General features: G+C 49.1%; 1 protein-coding gene across 6 annotated transcripts in view; it reads left to right on the top strand.

The window, feature by feature from the left end:
• LOC100346633 (uncharacterized) overlaps nucleotides 1-20,541 on the top strand; it is a 209,292-nt gene that overhangs the window by 165,555 nt on the left and 23,196 nt on the right. For all 6 annotated transcript variants that reach the window (XR_016234560.1, XM_089333835.1, XM_089333837.1 and 3 more), the window contains 3 exons: nucleotides 613-751; nucleotides 2,240-2,360; nucleotides 16,345-16,454. Coding sequence is in view for 5 of the 6 variants with exons in the window: in XM_089333835.1 (XP_089189961.1) it covers nucleotides 613-751; nucleotides 2,240-2,360; nucleotides 16,345-16,454 (370 nt within the window). In the remaining variant the exon portion in view is untranslated. The remainder of the gene's footprint in view (nucleotides 1-612; nucleotides 752-2,239; nucleotides 2,361-16,344; nucleotides 16,455-20,541) is intronic.

Here is a 20,541-nt window from a genome sequence, read left to right as displayed (position 1 = left end):
TTGTGTGGATGACATGACCCCACAGTGCTGCTCACAGGTCCCCGAACACTGGGTAGAGGGCTGCTGCTGCTGCTGTAGCTCCTCACTCGCTGGGCCCGGTAGACTCAGGTACTGAGTCGGTGAGAGCTTCAGGCATTGCAGCCAGAGGCTGAACACAGCACATGTAGCAGGAGGCCTGGGGTTGGCGGGATGGTGGGCAATCAGCTGCAGGCCTTGGCTGGGGATGACCTGGCTCAGGGGAAGGTCACATGGCTTCTGCCCTGTGCCTGTCCCCAAACTCACCAGCCGGGACCTTACTGAGCTCGGAAGGGTCCCCTCAGACATAGTCAGAATTGTCTGTCTCCTGACGGTGTCCTAGCCAGTGGTCCTGGTGAGTAGGGAATGAGAAGGCGTGGCAATATTTGGAAGGAGGAGGACCCGAATTAGACATTCCAATGGGAGAAGACTTGGAAGTGAATCTTGGCTACCTTGTAGGACTGAGATGTGAGTGTGGGGTGCTGAAGAGGCTGGGGGTCCACCCATGACAGGAAACAGAAAGCCAATGAAAATACCTGTCAGAGCATCAGCAGACAGAAACAACATTGGCTGATCTCTTTCTCTCTTCTTTAATAGGACCGACATTCTGTACCCCAGCATGAAGGCCATAGCTAGGAAGATGGGAAAAGAAGATGAATTTGAGGGACTTACTGTAAATTGTCAGTCAATATTTCCCCCTCAAGGGGCCTCAGAAATGGAAATAAAAACACAGCAGGTATGAGAGAGTTATTTTGAATTTGCCTTTGAAAACTTGATTTCAGGTTTTTTTGTTTGTTTTGTTTTGTTTTGTTTTTGTTTTTGTGTTTTCTTTGTCTAAGAAGTTCCTTGTGAACGTAAGAGCTGCAAATTGCTGAACAGCCTGGGGGAGGGGACTTAGTATTTTAAAGCATGAGGGGCTCCCATTAAGCAAAGAACGAACCCTTCCCATCTCAGCGCTCTAACTTCAGACGTGCATTCTGTCAGTTCTCCTTCAAGTGGGGTGCACCTTCATGAGAAAGATGATAGAAGAAATAATCATTCCCATCATAAGCATAAGGCCCAGGATGTACAGATCCATATTGAAAATAGCTCTTTGTTGCCGGCACCGCAGCTCACTAGGCTAATCCTCCGCCTTGCGGCGCCGGCACACTGGGTTCTAGTCCCGGTTGGGGCACCGGATTGTTTCCTGGTTGCCCCTCTTCCAGGCCAGCTCTCTGCTGTGGCCAGGGAGTGCAGTGGAGGATGGCCCAAGTATTGGGCCCTGCACCCCATGGGAGACCAGGAGAAGCACCTGGCTCCTGCCATCGGATCAGCGCGGTGCACCGGCCACAGCACACCAGCTGCAGCGGCCATTGGAGGGTGAACCAACGGCAAAAGGAAGACCTTTCTCTCTGTCTCTCTCTCTCACTGTCCACTCTGCCTGTCAAATAATAATAATAATAATAATAATAAGCAAATAGCTCCTTGTAACTTTTTCTGAGAATAAGAAAATGCAACGTGTACTCCAGCACATTCGGTATGTGGTGGATGACGTGTGGAGGAGCTGTTTTCCAGTCTTAGCTTTGCCTGATGGGCCCCCTGAGGCTGAGCTCGCTGTGACAGGCAACAGAGCCCTGGCTGTTTGGTTGTCGGTGCACAGAGGGACATTCCTGTGTGACAGGAGAGCTCAGCTCCGACTCCTGCCCCAGGAACAAGGCCATTGCTACCCCTGTGAGCCCAGGCTCCTCGCCAGCACCTGGTTTCCTCCAAAAGGGAAAACTGTGGGCTCTGTAAACACAAGAGGTGGACTCGGGGTTCATGGTCATTGGGACACAGATTTCTCTTGGTTATGTATGGAGTTTTTAATCTTCTTGTAAAATCTTCCTTGGTATCCAAGGGCTTGTCGTGCAATGATAGATCACATAATCCTGGCTACATTTGGAGACCCTAAAAAAAAAGTAACATGAGCTTACTTTGGTCGTTGAGAACTTGGCAATTTAGCAGAACTGGGTGATGAAGGTTGCATTTTGTCTGTCAGGACAGGGGCCAGGCAGATGCTGGTCTCCAGACAGGTCATGTACCTCCCAGAAGCATGTAGAAGTCCAAGAAAGGAACCACTCTCTTCCCAGGGGTGGGAACAGGTGAGGGACAGGCCGAGCTCCGAGCCCTTCTGCAGTAAGTGACTGCTGGGGTCCAGGGTGTGAGCTGAACCTGGACCATGACCTCTGACCTGTGCTTGCTCTAGCTCCAGCAGCTTCTGGAAAATGTTGAAATTCACATGATCCAGGAGGTATTAAGAAAAGTGAACAGAGAGATGACACTGGTTTTATCAGAAAAGTCCAGGAAAGAGTGTCCTCTCCCTACAGGTAAGTCAATTATTTTATTATTTCACAAAAGAACATTTATTAGTTTTTTCTCATTTTAAAGGCAATCCACATATCCATATTTATAGGTAAAAAAAGAACCTGCAATGCCCAGAAAATGATAATACCTTTTGCACCTTCACTCAGAGGGAAATACTATTCACATTTTGCTATATTACCTTCGACCTAGCAGGCATTTTTCCCCCCTTTAAATTTATTTGAGAGAAAGAGAGAGAGAGAGAGAGCTCCCATCTGACTGTTCATTCCCCCAAACACCCACAACAACCCCAGGCCAGGAGGCCAAGAGCAGGAGCTGGGAACTCAATCCAAGTCTCCTAGGTGGATGGAACCCAATTATTTGAGCTATCATCATTGTTGCCTCCCAGGGTCTGAATTAGCAGGAAGCCCAGGAACTTCGGCTGAATTTTGAACCCAGGCACGCAGATGTGGGGTACAGGTGTCTTAACCACTAGGCCAATGCCTGCCTCAGTGGTTGGTTTTTTTCTTTGTTTGTTTAGTTAGTTAGTTAATTAATTTATTTGAAAGGCAGAGAGACAGAGAAAGAGAGAACAGGCATTTAAATAGAAAGCAAAGGCTGACATTGTGGTGCAGTGGGTTAAGTCACTGCTTGAGACAGTAGCATTCCCTATTGCAATGCTGGTTTAAGTCCCAGCTGCTCCACTTCCAATCCAGCTCCCTGCCTGTGCACCTGAGAAGGCAGGAGAAGAGGGTCCGAGTACTTAGGCCCCCACCACCCATGTGGGAGACCAGGATGGAGTTCCTGGCACCTGGCTTCAGCCTGACTGAGTCTGGCTGTTGAAGCCATTTGGGGTGTGGACCAACAGATGTAAAATCTCTCTCTCTCTCTCTCTCTCTTACTCTCTCTCTCTCCCCCTCCCATTCTCTCCATTGCTCTGCCTTTCAAATAAAAAATCTTGGGAATATATATTATGAAAAAACTACACATGGGCCGGCACCGCGGCTCACTAGGCTAATCCTCCGCCTTGCAGCGCCGGCACACTGGGTTCTAGTCCCGGTCGGGGCGCCGGATTCTGTCCTGGTTGCCCCTCTTCCAGGCCAGGCCTCTGCTGTGGCCAGGGAGTGCAGTGGAGGATGGCCCAGGTGCTTGGGCCCTGCACCCCATGGGAGACCAGGAAAAGCACCTGGCTCCTGGCTCCTGCCATCGGATCAGCGTGGTGCGCCGGCCGCAGCACACCGGCCGCAGCGCACCGGCCGTGGCGGCCATTGGAGGGTGAACCAACGGCAAAAGGAAGACCTTTCTCTCTGTCTCTCTCTCTCACTGTCCACTCTGCCTGTCAAAAAAAAAAAAAAAAAAAAACTACACATGGATTTCGAAAGTTTTGCACCAAAGAAAATGTATCTTGTAATTCCATTTTCCAGGAACTTCTTGAAGTACCCTTGCGTGCTACATATATATGTCAGAATCTCACATAAATATATATCTATTCATTCAGGGTGGGAAGGCCAGCAAAACCATTCCTCTCATTTGAGGTTTCACTCAGGCCTGCCTCCTGTGACCGGTGCCCTTGCACAGGCTACAGAGTCCCACTAGGGCTTAATGTTCTGCGGGCATCCTCTTGAAACTCATGATAATTTAAACAAAGCAGTGTCTGGTAAGTGAAACCCGCTGAGTCCATGGAACGTGCACTGAGGGTTTGCAGGCTTGGCTCACACCCAGTCCCACTGTTTCAGGAAAATGGCAGCAGAAAAATTATTGTTACCTCAGTTCTTTGTCTCACATGGAAGAAGAATTTCCAAGCGGACGGCAAAGAGATTTAAAAGTATTTATTATAGTCAAAGGCCTCCAGCCAGAGTGGCTGGAGGAATAAACCCAAAGGGACTGGTGGCAGTGGATTTTTTAAGTACAATTTCAAAGGAAAAAAAAATTGACAATCAGATTGGCATTCAGTTACCAGGCGGGGACAAAAGCCATCAAAAGACCTCATTTACAAATCTCCATTCTGTCTGGCCTGCTGAGGGTGGGATAGGTAACTTGTTTTCTTTTTATTATTATTATTATTATTATTATTATTTGACAGAATTATAGACAGTGAGAGAGAGAGACAGAGAGAAAGGTCTTCCTTCCATTGGTTCACTCCCCAAATGGCCGCTACAGCCGGAGCTGTGCCGATCCGAAGCCAGGAGCCAGGTGCTTCTCCTGGTCTCCCATGCAGGTGCAGGGCCCAAGTACTTGGACCATCCTCCACTGCCTTCCCGGGCCACAGCAGAGAGCTGGACTGGGAGAGGAGCAACCGGGACTATGGGATGCCAGTGCCACAGGCAGAGGATTAACCCAGTGAGCCACAGTGGCTCAGGAAGAGCTCCCTTGCTATTCTCATGGCAAATTTGGAGACTCTGAAGGAAGGAGGGCTGCCTGTTTGTTCTTGCTAAAGATAAAGCAAAGGAAGTAAATATTTTACACCCCAAATTCCATTGGGATCCCTTATCTATCAACCCATCTGACTCCTCACACCACCCCCTGCTGCCTCCCTACCGCACAGGAGGGGTCCACAGCCACCTGCTCCTCTGCTTTCTGGCCCCCGTGGGCCCCCTGTCCCTCCTCACTCCAGCCCAGCTGAGTACTGGCAGCATGGCCGGGACCCCAGGCGGGCAGCAGCATGGTGTACTCAGTGGATGAGCCTTGTGCACACCCCTGGCTGCCCTGGCTGCCCCAGGACAGAGGTTGCAATGTCCTTGGTATTCCCCTGTCCCTAGTGGATCGGGGTGGTGGTCTCTGAGAAGAGGAGATGTCTGGCTTGTTCCTCCGCCCCTGACCACGGCCCCGTGCCTCAATCTAGCAGCTGGCAGGTCTCAAGCCTTAGTGCCCTGAGTCTTGGGCAGGGCCACTGGGTGCTCGTGAAGGTCTCCCCTGCTCAGGGCGTTGTGTGTGCACCACTAACACAAATAGAAACACCCTGACAGATCTGGAGCAAAAGTGGTGAAGAAAGGATGCAGCTTTGTATTTTCGCACCGGTTGGGGCACTTTTCCCTGTTGTTTGCCCAGTAGGTCCTGCATTTGCCCTTTGTACCAGGCCTCACAGATTATGTGACCGAACTCTAGGAATCCTGGAGGAAAACCCATAACCTTTGAGCTCTGAAGGAGTTGTCAGAACTGACAAAATGCATTGGGTGTTGCAGGTGGACAAAGCCACAGACTGTCATGTTAATGAGTAAGGTGGTCCCCAGGCAGGGCAGAGGGAAGTTGTCATTTGGTCAGTAGCTGGATTCTGGGGACAGGGCTTGGAGGAAAGGTGTGCCGGGAGAGGACAAGCCACTCCCCAGCAGGGCAGCTGGCCGTCCCTGTCACCAGAGAGAAAAGGGTGGCTGGGCTCCAGCAACAGAACGCTGAACAAGATACACAGCACCTGCTGTCTGCGCTGTGTGTGCCGTAGCCAGGCGGCTCCCCTTGGAGACCAGCCTGCACGTCTCAGGGCTGGAGTTCCTGGCTGCGGCTGGGGGAGGAGGTGTCTGTGTTTGTGGCTGTCCCGCCTTGGGCAGAGGGCCTGTCACCTGTGCCTGAAAAGTGCCCTCACTAAGGGCAGTGAGGATCAGGCACAGGGGTGGAGTTGTTAGTAATGTGGTTATGTGGATAGTTCCAGCTTACTTTGGTTATGGTATTCTGGCCACTTCTAAACCCAAGTTTAGATTCTATACTTCGAAGACTTAAAAAAAAAAAAAAAAAACAAAACTTCTCTTCTTCTTCTTCTTCTTCTTCTTTTTGTTTTTTTTTTTTTGTTTTGTTTCGTTTTGTTTTTGTTAAAGATGTATTTACTTGTTAGAGAGGCAGAGGTAGAGAGGAAGAGAGAGAGGTCTTCCATCCTCTGGTTCACTCCCCAAATGGCTGCAATGGCCAGAGCTGGGCTGATCTAAAGCCAGGAGCCATGCGCCTCTTCTGGGTCTCCCACATGGGTGCAGGGGTTCAAGGACTTGGACCATCTTCCGTTGCTTCCCCAGGCACATTAGCAGGAAACTGGATTGGAAGTGGAGCAGCCTGGACTCAAACCGGCACCCATATGGGATGCCACCACTGCTGGTGGTGGCTTTATCTGCTATGCCACAGTGTTGGCTCTAAAACCTATTTCTTTATTTGAAGGGGGCAGAGTGACAGAGAGTAAAAGAGATCTTCTGTCCCCTGGTCCAATCCCCAGATGGCCACAACCAGAACTCCATCTGAGTCTCCCACATGGACGGCAGGAGCTCAAGCACTTGGGCCACCCTCCACTGCTTTCCCAGGCACATTAGCAGGGAGCTGGATCAGAAGCAGAGTAGACGGGCATGCAGGGGTCATTGGCTGTGTTTGTGTTCTTTGGCCCGCCAGGCATGAGTCGGTGGGGAGATCCCTGCTCTACTGAGATCTGCAGTAGGATCTGCCCACTATGCACCACCTGTGCTTTGGGCCTGTTTCTTGCATTTTGTCTTCTTGGGACCTCTGTGGGCTGGGTGCCTTCAGAGAAGGCAAAACACTCTGGAGTCCCCACCCATCACATGTTCACCTTGGCAGCAGGAGGGTGCCGCGGGGGTCGGGGCTGCCCAGCAGGGACTGCCTTTCTGTGCACAGGATCCCCTCTGCGGGTGGGGTTAGCCTGGGGCTGGGGGTTTTCTCAGTGGGAATTAGGAATGAGGGATGTTGAGAGCCTGGAGGCCAGCAGAGCCTCTTGTCCTCCCCCTCCTCAGCTTCTCCTCTTTCCTCTGGCCAGTGCTCGTGTCCACGTTTCTAGCAGCCAAAAAGGACGTCTGGGATCTTCTGTCCCCCAGCTTCCTCCCACCTTGTCTTGGAGACTCATCTTCTCCTGGGGTTTCTGGCTGAGTCTCCAGGTTGCTACGGGGCCTCCAGAGCTGTGGCATCGGTCCCTGGCCCTGGTGTGAGCTGTAGAAGCTGAAGTAAGCTGCCCTGGGAGTTACCCACAGCAGCTCCAGGCACCCTCCTTCAGCCCCAGGGCTTGCACAGAGAGACAGGCTCCATTGCCAGCCTCCATCCTTGGCAACTTTGCCTTTGAAGTGACTTTGAAGTGGTTCTCATGTCTTCTCTGAGCAGTGATAAGGCCAACAGTGTCCAAAGGGAAATGGGTAGAACCCAGGAGTGTGGGAAGAAAATACCAGAACTCCCACGTAGATAAAGACAACAAGTAGTGAGCGACAGGTCACTCTCCACATTGAGGTGTCTGGAAGTGAAGAAGAATCTGGCAGAGCTGACATCTGTAACACTGGCGTGTTTGTAACATGCCACAAGCATGTAACACTGACATACTTGTCCCTAGCCAAGTTATAAAATTGAGAAAGAAAATCAATGGGGCTGGTGCTGTGGCATAGCGGGAAAGCCTCCACCTGTAGTACCGGCATCCCATATAGTTGCTGGTTCAAGTCCCGGCTGCTCCACTTCCGATCCAGCTCCTTGCTAATGCATCTGGGAAAGCAGCAGAAGATGGCCTAAGTGCCTGGGCTTCTGCATCTATGTGGGAGACCCGGATGAAGCTCCTAGCTTCTGGTTTCAGCCTGGCCCAGCCCTGACTGTTGTGGTCATTAGGAGAGTGAACCAGCAGATAGAAAATTCTCTCTCTCTTTCTCTCTCTCTCTTCCCTCTTTCTCTGTAACTCTGCCTTTCAAGTAAATCAATCTTTTAAAAATATATTAAAAAAGAAGAAGGAGCATCCAATCAGGTCTGATAAGAAGGCGGACAAAAAATGTTGAAAGGTCCAGGGAACTGTTAGGAATGCCGATAGCCAGCCATTTGCAGGATTGAGAGCCTCAGCCTGCAGACGTTTCTATAACAAAATACGCACGCAGCAAAGGGGAGGGGTCAAACATACTTTCTCCTGAGGGGAGTATGAGGAAACCAGTTAGCAGAGGGTGGGCTAGGCCAGCCCTTCCCCCCCGCAGTGAGCTGTGGAGTACAAGTTCTTTGAGGTACCCCTGCAGCTCGGCTCCAGCCGCCCTCGGCTAGCAGCCCTGGCTGCCTCGTGCTTTGGCTCCCTAGGTAACTCAAGCTCACTCATCCCGGTCTCTGGGCTGTGTGTGTTTACTTAACATCACTGATCCTTGTTTGCTCCAAACCTGTTTGTGCCGGTTTTATGATCGTTGTACTTGCAGTCGTTTAATTAAAAATTACATAGGCCAGTGAAATAAGAGTACAGAAAGAAAAGGATCCGTTGGGTCTCTAAACACTAAGTGGAGGGAGCTGGCGTTGTGGTGAAGCAGGTTAAGGCGCCACCCGCAATGCAGCAATTCCATGTGTTGATGTCCTTGCTGCTCCAGTTGCGGACCAGGTCCCTGCTAACATGCCTTGGAAAGCATCGGAGGATCGCCCAAGTGCTTGGGCCCCTGCACCCACATGGGAGATGCAGGTGACACTCCTGACTCCAGCCTGACCCAGCCCCAGCCATTGCAGCCATTTGGGGAGAGAACCAGCAGATAGAAGATCTCTCTCTAACTTTGCCTTTCAAATAAATAAATATTTTTAAAAAACAAAGTTGAAGTAGATAAGCTGAGATACTGAGATACATCTAATCAGTGGAAGTTTATGCTGCAATAGAAAGAAATGCGTTATCAACCCATGCAGAGACATGGAGGAAGCTTCAATGCCTATTAATAAGTGAAAGAAGTCAATTTGAAAAGGCAACACATTGCATGATTCTAACTACATGACATTCTGGCAAAGGCAAAACCATGGAGACAGCAAAATGATTTGTGGTTGGGGCAGGGATTGTGACACAGTGGGCTAAGCTGCACTTGGGACACCCACAGTCCCTATGGGAGGGGCTGATTTGAGTCTCAGCTACTCCGCTCTGCTAATTCAACCTCCTGCTAATGTGGCAGTGGATGGTGGCCCAATGGCTTGGTTCTTGTCACCCATGTGGGAGACCTGGATGGAGTTCCTGGCTTCTGGCTTCAGCCTGGCCTAACCCTGGCTGCTGTGGACATTTGGAGAGTGAATCAGCAGATGTCTCTTCCCCACTCCCCCACCACCTTCTCTCTGCCTTTGAAATAAATAAATCTTACAAAAAGAGGAAAGATCTATGATTGCTAGGGGCAGTAGTGGTAGGAGAGAGGGGCAGGCAGAGCACAGAAGATGTGTAGGGCAAATGAAACTGTTCTGTGTGATACTACAACAGGTCACTATACCTTTGTTAAAATTCATAGAATGTGCAGCCCCAAGAGTGAACCATAAGGCAACCCATGGGCTTGGGAAGATGTGAGCTCCTTGCCTGTAACAAATGTACCATTCTGGTAGGGGTGTTGACGGAGGAGACTGTGTGTGTGTGAGGACCAATGGCTTCGGGAAATTCTCCGCTTGCCTCTCAGTGTTGCTGTGAACCTAATGCTGCTCTAAAAATTTAAGTTTATTTTTACAACGTTTTAAAAACTAAGTTAAAAGTTATGGGAAGACTCAATCAAAGGCAAGCTGTTTAGAAAAAGAAATACAGATGACTGAAAAGATTGGGTGAAATTGTAAAAATGGACGAAATGGTGACACTGATCATGGTCCTTAAGTTTGCTATCCAGAAACGAACACAGCTGGAAACTGTAGACCAAGCACCTTGTGTCATGATTTATGAAAGAGAGACAGTCCAGAACTCCAGTCAGTGGATATAGCCAAAGAAAACAGGGTTGACAAATGCCTGGAAAATTGTGTGCTTTGAAGTTAAATAAAACGATTGAGATAATGCATGCCATTTGTAGAGCATTCTCTGCGTTAACTAACTTTAACTGACTTCTTTTGACTAATCAACCAAATCTTGGTCTTGACTGCATTGGATAGGAGGATTTCTAATGTATTTTTAAAGTGTAGTGAGATGATTTAAAGAAAGAGAGAGAGAGAGAGAGAGAGAGAGAGAGAGAGAGAGATGTGTTTTATTTATTTGAAAGGCAGAGTTAGAGAAAGAGAGATCTTCCATCCATTGGTTCATTCCCCAGATGACCACAACAACTAGGGCTGGCCTAGGTCAAAGCCAGGAACTGTAAACTTTGTCTGGGTCTCCCGCATGGGTAGCAGGGACCCACATATTTAGGCCATCATCTGCTGCTTTCCCAGGTGCATTAACAGGGAGCTGTAACAGAAGCAGAGCAGCCGGGACTCAAACTGGTGCTCACGTGGGATGCTGGTGTCACAGGAGGTTGTTTAACCTGCTGCGCCACAATGCTAGTCCTTGCAGAATGGTTTTGTTGATTTTTTTTCTTTCTTTCTTTCTTTTTTTTTTTTTTTTGAAAAAATAAGTTTGGACAACTTAGAGTAATTAATGTTTAAAAACACCCTTGCTGGCCGGCGCCGCGGCTCACTAGGCTAATCCTCCGCCTAGCGGCGCCGGCACACCGGGTTCTAGTCCCGGTAGGGGCGCCGGATTCTGTCCCAGTTGCCCCTCTTCCAGGCCAGCCCTCTGCTGTGGCCAGGGAGTGCAGTGGAGGATGGCCCAGGTGCTTGGGCCCTGCACCCCATGGGAGACCAGGAAAAGCACCTGGCTCCTGGCTCCTGCCATCGGATCAGCGCGGTGCGCCGGCCGCAGCGCGCTAGCCGCGGCGGCCATTGGAGGGTGAACCAACGGCAAAAGGAAGACCTTTCTCTCTGTCTCTCTCTCTCTCACTGTCCACTCTGCCTGTCACAAAAAAAAAAAAAAAAAAAAAAAGAATAGGCATTTTAAAAAAAAAAAAAAAAAAAAAAAACACCCTTGCAGTATATCCCCAGACTGGAGACTACACGATGTTCTTTTTTTTTAACATTTTTTTGACCACAGAACCCCTGGCTCCCTTTGGGACATTTCTTATCAACTCAGCACACTGGTGTCCCAGGGAGAAGTTTGAAGCACACAGGTGTCCGAGGCACGTACATACGCTTGCCCCTACTGAGGCATTCTGACCCCCCACATGCTAGGGCCCCTGCTGGCTGTGGTGAACAGCTTTGATTGGCAGCTGAGTGCCTTCAGGTTTCAGTTCTGCTGTGGCTTAGGACCCAGGGACCACTCAGGCACAGAGAGCAAGTGGTTGTTAGGGAAGTGAAACGCTACCCAGAGGTCCTTCCTAGAGGCAGGAGGTTTCATGGGGGTGGGGCTCAGAGGAGGAGGGAGGAAAAGTGGTTTGGCCAACAGGAAGTCAAGTTTCCTGTAGTCAAAATACCTAGGAACCGAGCAAGAGGGGAGAATAAAATCCTCACGTAACCTGTCTTCCGCAGGCTTCTGGCAAAACCTGCAGGAGCCATGGCCACCCACCCACACACACTGAAAATGGCCACATTTGGGGACAGCTGGATCCTCTTTGCTGGGAATTCTTCCTCTTGGATGAATCCCATGCTCCCTGGCTTCCCCCCACCGCTGCCTGCAGATGCAGAGCCGAGTCTGAACATGAGCTGGTGTGAATTCTTCCAGCGCTCTGGTGATGCAGTTCCCCTTTAGCTGAGACCGGAGCTACACCCCACACTGGCTCACTGAGTATTGGCCAGATGATGGTCCCCAAACTAGAGGTGTGTGACAGATGTGGGCCTCACCTGAACCAGACACCTGCCCTAACCCAGCCCTGGGAAAAGCAAGCAACCTCCTGTCAGGAAAATATCTGAAATCTACACAAGCTGTGTCTTGCCTAAGTTTAGGCTTGGGAGAGTCTTAAACCTTCAACACTCAAAGAAGCGTGGACTTCCGGACACACGGCCTCGGGTTTTCCCCTGCACTGTGCTGGGACAGTGGCCATGGGGTTAATCACCTTCATTTCCTAAAAGAAAAGCAAAACCAGATTTATGGGTTTCTTATGGAAAGCAGCCCATAGCCTGATGAGTGCGAATTGTTAGGCTCCAGCTCCATCGCGTCCACATTTCTGGGCAGACTGTGCTGTGTGCTTCCTCTGAGAAGCTGCTGGGGTGGGGAGAGGGTTGGCAGGTGTTCCGGCTGATGGCCAGCACCCACGCCACAGCAAAGGCCGCCAGGTGGGGCTTGGCTCCTACGTCCAAGTCTATAGGACTCGGCTTTTCCAGACTTCCCAGGAACCACGTTCCAAAGAAGTGGGCCTTGTCCACGCGGGTCTTATCCACGTGATTGACACACTCAGGTGCTTCTGCTCCTCCATGTGGGAGCTACGGAGTGTAGATATTCGCCCGGCATTCCCGCACTGCCCTGTTGTTTCTAAATTTGATTTTATTGTTTTAAAGACTTGTATATTTACTTATTTGAAAGGCAAAGTGGAGTGTGTGTATGAGAAAGAGAGAGAGAGAGAGAAAGATCTTCTGTCTGCTGATCCACTCCCCAAAGACCCACAACCAAACAGCCAGGGCTGGGCCCGGCCTAAGCCAGGAGCCAGGAACTCCATACTAGTCTCCCTCATGGGTGGCAGGGGCCCAAGTACTTGACTGTCTTCTGCTGCCTCCCCAGGTGCATTAGCAGGGAGCTGGATGTGAAGAGGAGCAGCTGGGACTTGAACTGCACACTGATGTGGGGTGGTGCTGTTGCACGGGGCAGCTTAACCTGCCGCACCGCAGCGCCAGCCCGAATTTTTTATTTATTTTTTTTCTAGCAGGCTACATAAATGTTTCAAAATGTTTATGGAAAATGGAATTTAAAGATAAGCTTATTTTGGCACACACAAAAAATTGAAATCCATGCATACAAGGGCCTTTAAAAAGTTCATGAAAATTATGTATTATGAAAACAATATGCGTAGATTTCAAAATCTCTTTGCACCAAAATAAACTTTGAATTCCAATTTCTTCAGAAGCATTTTAAAATATTTTACACGCTTCAAAGCTCAAAATGACAAATATAAATATACATTTTACATACAATATATAATGTTACCCACCATCCTGTCACCTATCTGTAGCCACTTTTTTATATTAGTTATACATCTGTATATAGTTTATTTTTTTTTTACATCTGTATATAGTTTATATATTAGTTATACATCTGTATTAGTTATACCTCTGTATATAGATTCTTCATGCATATTAATTCATTCTTTTATTGGATAACTATTTGCTGAGCACCTACTATGTTCTAGGTGACTATATTTTAGGCACTGGTTTAGGGATATATCCTTACTATCATGGACATAAAAATCCTTACTCTCATGGTGTTTATAATCTAGAAGTTGTAGACAATGAGCACTTAACATAAGAAATAAGAAAACAATGGAGTTAGGAGATTAATGTTGTAGAGGTCTAAGGGGCACACTGCAATTTGAAATAGGGAGATCAGGTTAATTCTCATGGAGTTAATGATATTTTGAGCAAAGATTCGAAAAGGATGAGAGATTCAGTTATGAGGCCATCTCATTCCAGACAGAAGAATAGCCTGGACAAAGTCCCTAAGTAGAGAAACAGCAGAGTCCCAAGCACAACTGGGGTGGAGACATTATGGGGAGAGCAGTAGGAGAGGAACTTAGAGAGAGTGGGGTGGGAAGCAGAACAGATCCTGCGAGGCACTGGAAGGAGTGTCAGTGCTCGCCCTGACAGCAGTGGGAGCCCGGTCCAGATGCAGCGGCACGTTCCGGCTCATGTGTTAATAGACTCTCTCTGGCTGCTGTGCGGAGAGTGGGCTGTGCAGGAAGAAAGGGTGAAAGGACAGACAGGCTGGTTGGAGGCTGCTTGCTCCTCTGAGCAAGAGGAGATGGTGACACAGACAAAGCTGGGAGCAGTGCAAACAGGAATTGGCCAGCTTCTGGGTATATTCTGAACTAGGCGTTAGGGCTGGGTATTGGAGAAAGAGAAGAGTCAGGATTTTTTTTTTTTTAACTCGCGCCAATGGGAAAATAGAATTTCTATCACCTGAGGTGGGTGGACTATAGATGAACAAGTTGGGGTGGGGGGAAGGGGAAATCAGTAATTTGTTTATGCACAAATGAACTTTCAGAGACCATTTAGATATCCGAGAAGAGATGCTGTCAGTTTGAGGGGTCTTCAAAAAGTTCATGAAAGATGCATATTACCAAAAAATCTATGCATGCATTTCAACTTTTTTGCACCAGAATAAGCTTATCTTTTAGTCCCATCTTTCGGTGAACATTTTGAAGTCCCCTTGGATTTAGCTGTGGGACAAGAGGAGGTGAATAGAGTGAGTAGACTCAGAAACAAGGAGGTGGACTCTGGGTCACTCTGGGCTGAGCTCTGGGTCACTCTGATGGCAAGAGCCAGGGCTGGGGTCCAGGAGAACCAGTAGAAGAGACCTGGCAGGAGCAGACAGTGAGGTTGGAGGACAACGCGCACATGGCCGTGTCCCCCGTCTACTCAAGGAAGTTCTCAAGCAAGAGGAAGTGACGGGTGTGCGAAATGCTACTCGTAGTCAAGTGTAGCTACTGGGGTTAGCCATGTGGAAATTGCTGGTGTTTGTGACAAAACCCCTTTCAACAGAGTGGTGGAGGTGAATGCAAGTGAGCAGGTTTAAGAAGGAATCTGAGCTGGCACCACAGCTCACTAGGCTAATCCTCCGGCTTGTGGCGCCGGCACACGGGGTTCTAGTCCCAGTCGGGGCGCCGGATTCTGTCCCGGTTGCCCCTCTTCCAGGCCAGCTCTCTGCTGTGGCCAGGGAGTGCAGTGGAGGATGGCCCAAGTGCTTGGGCCCTGCACCCCATGGGAGACCAGGAGAAGCACCTGAATCCTGCCATCGGATCAGCGCGCCGGCCGCGGCAGCCATTGGAGGGTGAACCAATGGCAAAGGAAGACCTTTCTCTCTGTCTCTCTCTCACTGTCCACTCTGCCTGTCAAAAAAAAAAAAAAAAAAAAAGGAATCTGAGGGGCTCGTGTCACGGTGCAAGAGGGTAAATCTGTCACCTGCGACACTGGCATTCCATATGAGCCCTGGTTCGAGTCTCAGTTGCTCCACTTCCAATCCAGCTCCCTGCTAGTGCACCTGGGAAAGCAGTAGAAGATGGCCCAAGTCCTTGGGCCCCTGCCACCCACTTGGCTTCAGCCTGGCCCAGCGCCGGCCATTGCAGCCATTTGGGGGAGTGAACCAGCAGATCCCCCACCCCCATCCTGACTTTCAAATAAAATTAATAAATCTTTCAAAAATAAGAAGCAGGAGAAGGAGTCTGGGAGAAGGTGGAGACAGTGGAAGTGTAGACGTCTCCTCCTGGGAGTTTGCTTACGAAAGGGTGAAAATAGATGAGGCCATAGGTGGTGAGGGAAAGAGGGTGAAGGATTGTTATGAGCTGAGGGAAGTATCAGGTGCCCTTGTGAAAGACCCAGGTTGGGGGCAGAGATGGTGACATAGCAGGAAGAGGAAGTTCTGGGGCTGGGACTCTGAGTGGACTAGAGAGGACAGCATTTTACACGCACCGTTCTCCCCCTCGCCTCTCTCCCCTAACAACCTCTGGCTCTTTCCCTCTCAGCAGACAGTGGGTTTCTTCTGCTCATTTTCTTTCCAGCCATGTGCTATTGCTTTGTTTAAGTGACCAGACCCTGAACAGTGGGCACTGTGGTGCTTCCGGGCTTTTGCTGCAGTAAACAGCAGTACTGCAGTGACGCTGTGTATGCCCGGTCTCCAGTGTGTCTGCCACGCGCCTGCTTTGATCCCAGAACTAAACTTCATTCCCGGGCTGTCTCGGTTTGTGACTCTGCCTCCAAGCTTCCAGATTTCCTCCCCTTTATTAATTACTAAGTATGCAAATTAGTTTTGCCCTGTAGCACTAGACAAATACATCTTCGTTTATTTCTGGTATTTGTGTTAGACCAAAATCCTTGTTCAGACGCACGGGCAGACTTAATGACAACATTGGATTTGGGGGTTTTAGTTATGGTAACAAAGCAGTGCTCACTGGACTTAGAAGATGCTTTTCCACATCTTCTCATTCGGAATCTTGTAGGAGGTCTTTGGGTGGTGCAGAGGGTGCCGAGTCCTCAACCCCTCCGCCCCTCCCCTCCCCCAGCCCTGGTTTTTGTGTGTTTGAAATGACTCCTGTGGGTCCAGGGCTGCACCTCAGCACCTGCCATTTCTCATCAGCTGATGACTGTTTGCTGTTCTGCGAGCCTAGCATGGGTGTGGTTTTTTCCCCTTAGATCTCTGGAAACACCAAGCCATGAAAGAAAACTTTTCAATCTCAAGACCACAAATAGTTGAAAAATTCATCCAGAGATTAATGGAGAGCTACAAAGACGGTGAACACGAGGTATGTGTGGACAATCTGTCATTCTGGTTTTGTTCTTCATCTCTAACGTCAACCCAAATGAGGACTGCTTTCCCATCGAACACATCTCCTAATGCTGTCCTTACTCCCCAAGAGTCATGATGGGAATACTGAGGTTGAACCCCAAAGAGAATCATTTGTTACAAGCTGATTTTTGGAAAAAAACTGACATCTTGCAAGAAATCCAAATAAGTAGTACATACTTATTGACTAATTTCAAATTTGGTCAATTTTTTTCAAGATTTATTTTATTTATTTGGAAGGCAGAGTTTCAGAGCGGGAGATATAGAGACAGATCTTCCATCCACTGGTTCTCTTCCCCAGAAGGCTGCAATGGCAGGGTCTGACCAGGCCAAAGCCAGAAGCAGGAGTTTCATCTTTGTCTCCCATATAGGTGCAGGGACCCAAGCTCCTGGGCCATCTTCTGCTTTCCCAGGTGCATTAGCAGAGAGCTGGATTAAAAGTGGAGCAGTGGCCGGCATTGTGGCATAACAGGTTAAGCTGCCTCCTGCAATGCTAGTATCCCATATAGGCATCAGTTCAAGTCCCAGCTGTTCCACTTCTGATCTGGCTCCCTGCTGGTGGCCTGGGAAAAGCATTGGAAGTTGGCCCAAGTGTTTGGGCTCCTGCCACCCACATGGGAGACCCAGATGAAGCTCCTGGCTCCTGGCTTTGGCCTGGCACAGCACTGGTTGTTTGACCAGCAGGTGGAAGATATCTGTGTGTGTGTCTCTCTCTGTGTAACTCTGACTTTAAAATAAGTAAATAAATCTTTAAAAACAAACACAAAAAAATGTGGAGCAGCTGGGACTCAAACAGGTGTCCATATGGGATGCCCTGAACCCATTACGCCACAACCCTGGCCCCAGTAAGTTAATATTTAGAAAAATTTCCTGTTGTTCATTTGTTAGTATAAAATACTTAAAGGAGAAAAACCTGAATCACTTATAATACCATTACCTACAATGTATTTTTAAATGTCCAATATGATTTAAAAAAAAAAAAAAGCAAACAGCACAGAAAAGTAACATTTTCTCCTTCCCCACACCACTACCCCAATTCCTCTCCACCAGGGAAGCCAGCATGAGCAGGTTTTCTGGGTGTAATCTTCCAGAAAAATATTTGAATTCATAGCAACTGTGTAGAGTAATATATTTAGCAATAGCACATATTAAATACACGTGCATGTACACAGTCCTTGGAATTGTGAAGCGTGTTGACTCTTGGCAAGAGTGCCTTGCTAAGTCAGAAGAATCTGCTGAGAAGGCAAGATAATGGATATATTGGATGTCTGCACATAACAGAGCTTTTGGGATCACTAAGGGGCAGGCATTGGGTGCAGCAGGCTAAGCCACCAGGCCAGGCACCTGCATCCCACATCCGAGTGCCTGGGATCGAGTCTCACCTCCACTTTTGATCCAGCTTCCTGCTCACACACCCCTGAGAGCCAGCAGGCGGTGGCCCACGTACTTGGGTTCCTGCCACCCATGTGGGAGACCTGGATGGAGTTCTTGGCTCCTGGCTTCAGCCTGGCCCAGCCAAAGCTGTTGCAGGCATCCGGGGGAGTGAACCAGTAAACTGGAAGACCTCTCTCTCACTCTCTGTCACTCTGCCTTTCAAATAAATTAAAATCAATAGATTTTTTTTAGTGGCAAAATTAATTTTTAAAACAGAAGTGGTTTAGGTAGTGTGAATCCATTTTTCCTTTGAAATTTAGTTGTTTTGGCAGGCGCCGCGGCTCAATAGGCTAATCCTCCACCTGCGGTGCTGGCACCCCGGGTTCTAGTCCCAGTTGGGGCGCCAGATTCTGTCCCGGTTGCTCCTCTTCCAGTCCAGCTCTCTGCTGTGGCCTGGGAAGGCAGTGGAGGATGACCCAAGTGCTTGGGCCCTGCACCCCATGGGAGACCAGGAGAAGCACCTGGCTCCTGGCTTCGGATCAGCGTGGTGCGCCGGCCGCAGCGCGCTGGCTATAGCGGCCATTGGGGGGTGAACCAACGGAAAAGGAAGACCTTTCTGTCTCTCTATCTCACTGTCCACTCTGTCTGTCAAAAAAATAAAAAAAAGAAAAAAGAAATTTAGTTGTTTTAACAAAAAAAACTTAACCTAGCAAAATGTACTCAATTTTTAAGATATTATTTTCTCCAAATGTACATTTCTCTAAGTTCTTCAAATGTGTTCTATCATCTTATAATTGAGTAGAAAAACTAAATCCCAGCTCATCCTCACTTTCTCCTCGGCTGTCACAACACATCACTTCCTTACCCACCCACCACGCCAGCCAACAATTCCACCGGTGACAGCTGTGTATCTGCCCATTCTGTTCGGTTCTGATACTGTCCACCCAAAGCTAGTGTCAGACCTTGCAGGTGAGGGCCCAGGCCCCAGGACCGCCACACCTTCAGATGCCAGTCACAAGCCCCAGCGTGTTTGACCTGTGTCTCCAGTGGCCGGCCGGCTCCACACTGGAAGTACCACAGTGCCTTACTCTGGTTCTAGTTGCTGGAGCAGCTCACCAAATACATGGAAATACTTAGGTTTGCTGGTATGAAAAGACATGAAAAGTGTACAATGAAGAAATGCATGTGATGAAGTATGGGGGAAGGGTCCAGTTATCCAGAAACTGTCCACATCCTGGCCTTTGGGGTTTCGCGGAGACTTAATTGCATTAAAATGAGTGAAGCATGGGCCAGCACCCCGGCTCACTAGGCTAATCCTCCATCTGCGGCGCTGGTACTCTGGGTTCTAGTCCCAGTTGGGGCACTGGTTCTGTCCTGGTTGCTCCTCTTTCAGGCCAGCTCTCTGCTGTGGCCAGGGAGTGCAGTGGAGGATGGCCCAAGTGCTTGGACCCTGCACCCCACGGGAGACCAGGAGAAAGCACCTGGCTCCTGGCTTTGGATCGGCGCAGCGCGCCAGCTGTAGCACCCATTTGGGGGGTAAACCAACAGAAGGAAAACCTCTCTCTCTCTCTCTCTCTCTCACTGTCTAACTCTGCCTGTCAAAAGAAAAAAAAAAATGAGTGAAGCATGGACGGCTGCGGCCAGCTGTGATTGGAAGGGTGGTAGGCTGGGCCAGATGCTGAACGGTGTAGCAGAAAATGAGAAAAAGCACTCACACTCTTAGCACTCATGGAAAACCACCATTGTTATTTTGGCACATTTCTTTCCAAACTTTCTGAATTTTTTCCTATTCACACACATTTTTTTTTTCACAAGTAAGATTTCTGTGTCTGGCCTTTTTTTTATTTAATTTTACTTCCCCTCTTTTTTAAGATTTCATTTACTTATTTGAAAAGCAGAGTTACAGAGAGGCAGAGAGAGAAAGAGAGGTCTTCTATCTGCTGGTTCACTCCCCTAAATGGCCACAACAGCCAGAGCTGGGCTGGCCCAAAGCCAGGAGCCAGGAGCTTCTAAGTCTCCCATCTTCTACTGCATTCCCAGGCCATAGCAGAGAGCTGAATCAAAATTGGAGCAACTGGGACTCGAACCAGTACCCATCTGGGATGCCGGTTCTGCAGACAATGGCTTTACCCGCTAAGCCACAGCACCGCTGGCCCCTGAATGGCCTTTTTTAAAAGGTGCTTTTCCCCATGACTATGTGTTCTAGGCCTCTTTCCTCACCACTGCACACCTTTATGACTGCTGCCCAGCATTTCCTCGTGTAGGAGAGTCGGATGGCTTCAGTTCACTTCCATTGTCAGACACATTAGGCTTTTCCCATTTTCATTCATTGGAAAAAAAAAAAAAAAAAGAACACCTGCTTACATATACTTTGGTAGACAACTTTTATCCTTCCCTAAAGATAAATTCCTGGAAGCGAAGTGACTGGGTCAAAGAGCACCCGGGTGTAGAACCTGCGCCACGGCGCCGCCAGCCTCACCCTCCAAGTCCCCAGCCTGCTGCACTCCCACCCGCCACGGGTGACCCAGCGCTGTCCCTACTCCTTCGGCAGTGGCGCTCTGTCCTACCGTCCCGCCCGCTTTGCCTCCCTGATTTGCCTTGAGAACCCACTGTGAACTTTCCCTGGGGTCAGTGAGGCCCTGAGGCTGCACTGGCAAGACAAGGGCTTCCCA

This window comes from Oryctolagus cuniculus, chromosome 5 (assembly GCF_051225735.1).
Source record: "Oryctolagus cuniculus isolate XC-2025 breed Fujian yellow rabbit chromosome 5, ASM5122573v1, whole genome shotgun sequence".
Lineage (NCBI taxonomy): Eukaryota > Metazoa > Chordata > Mammalia > Lagomorpha > Leporidae > Oryctolagus > Oryctolagus cuniculus.
This window is presented reverse-complemented; position numbering and strand designations above follow the sequence as displayed.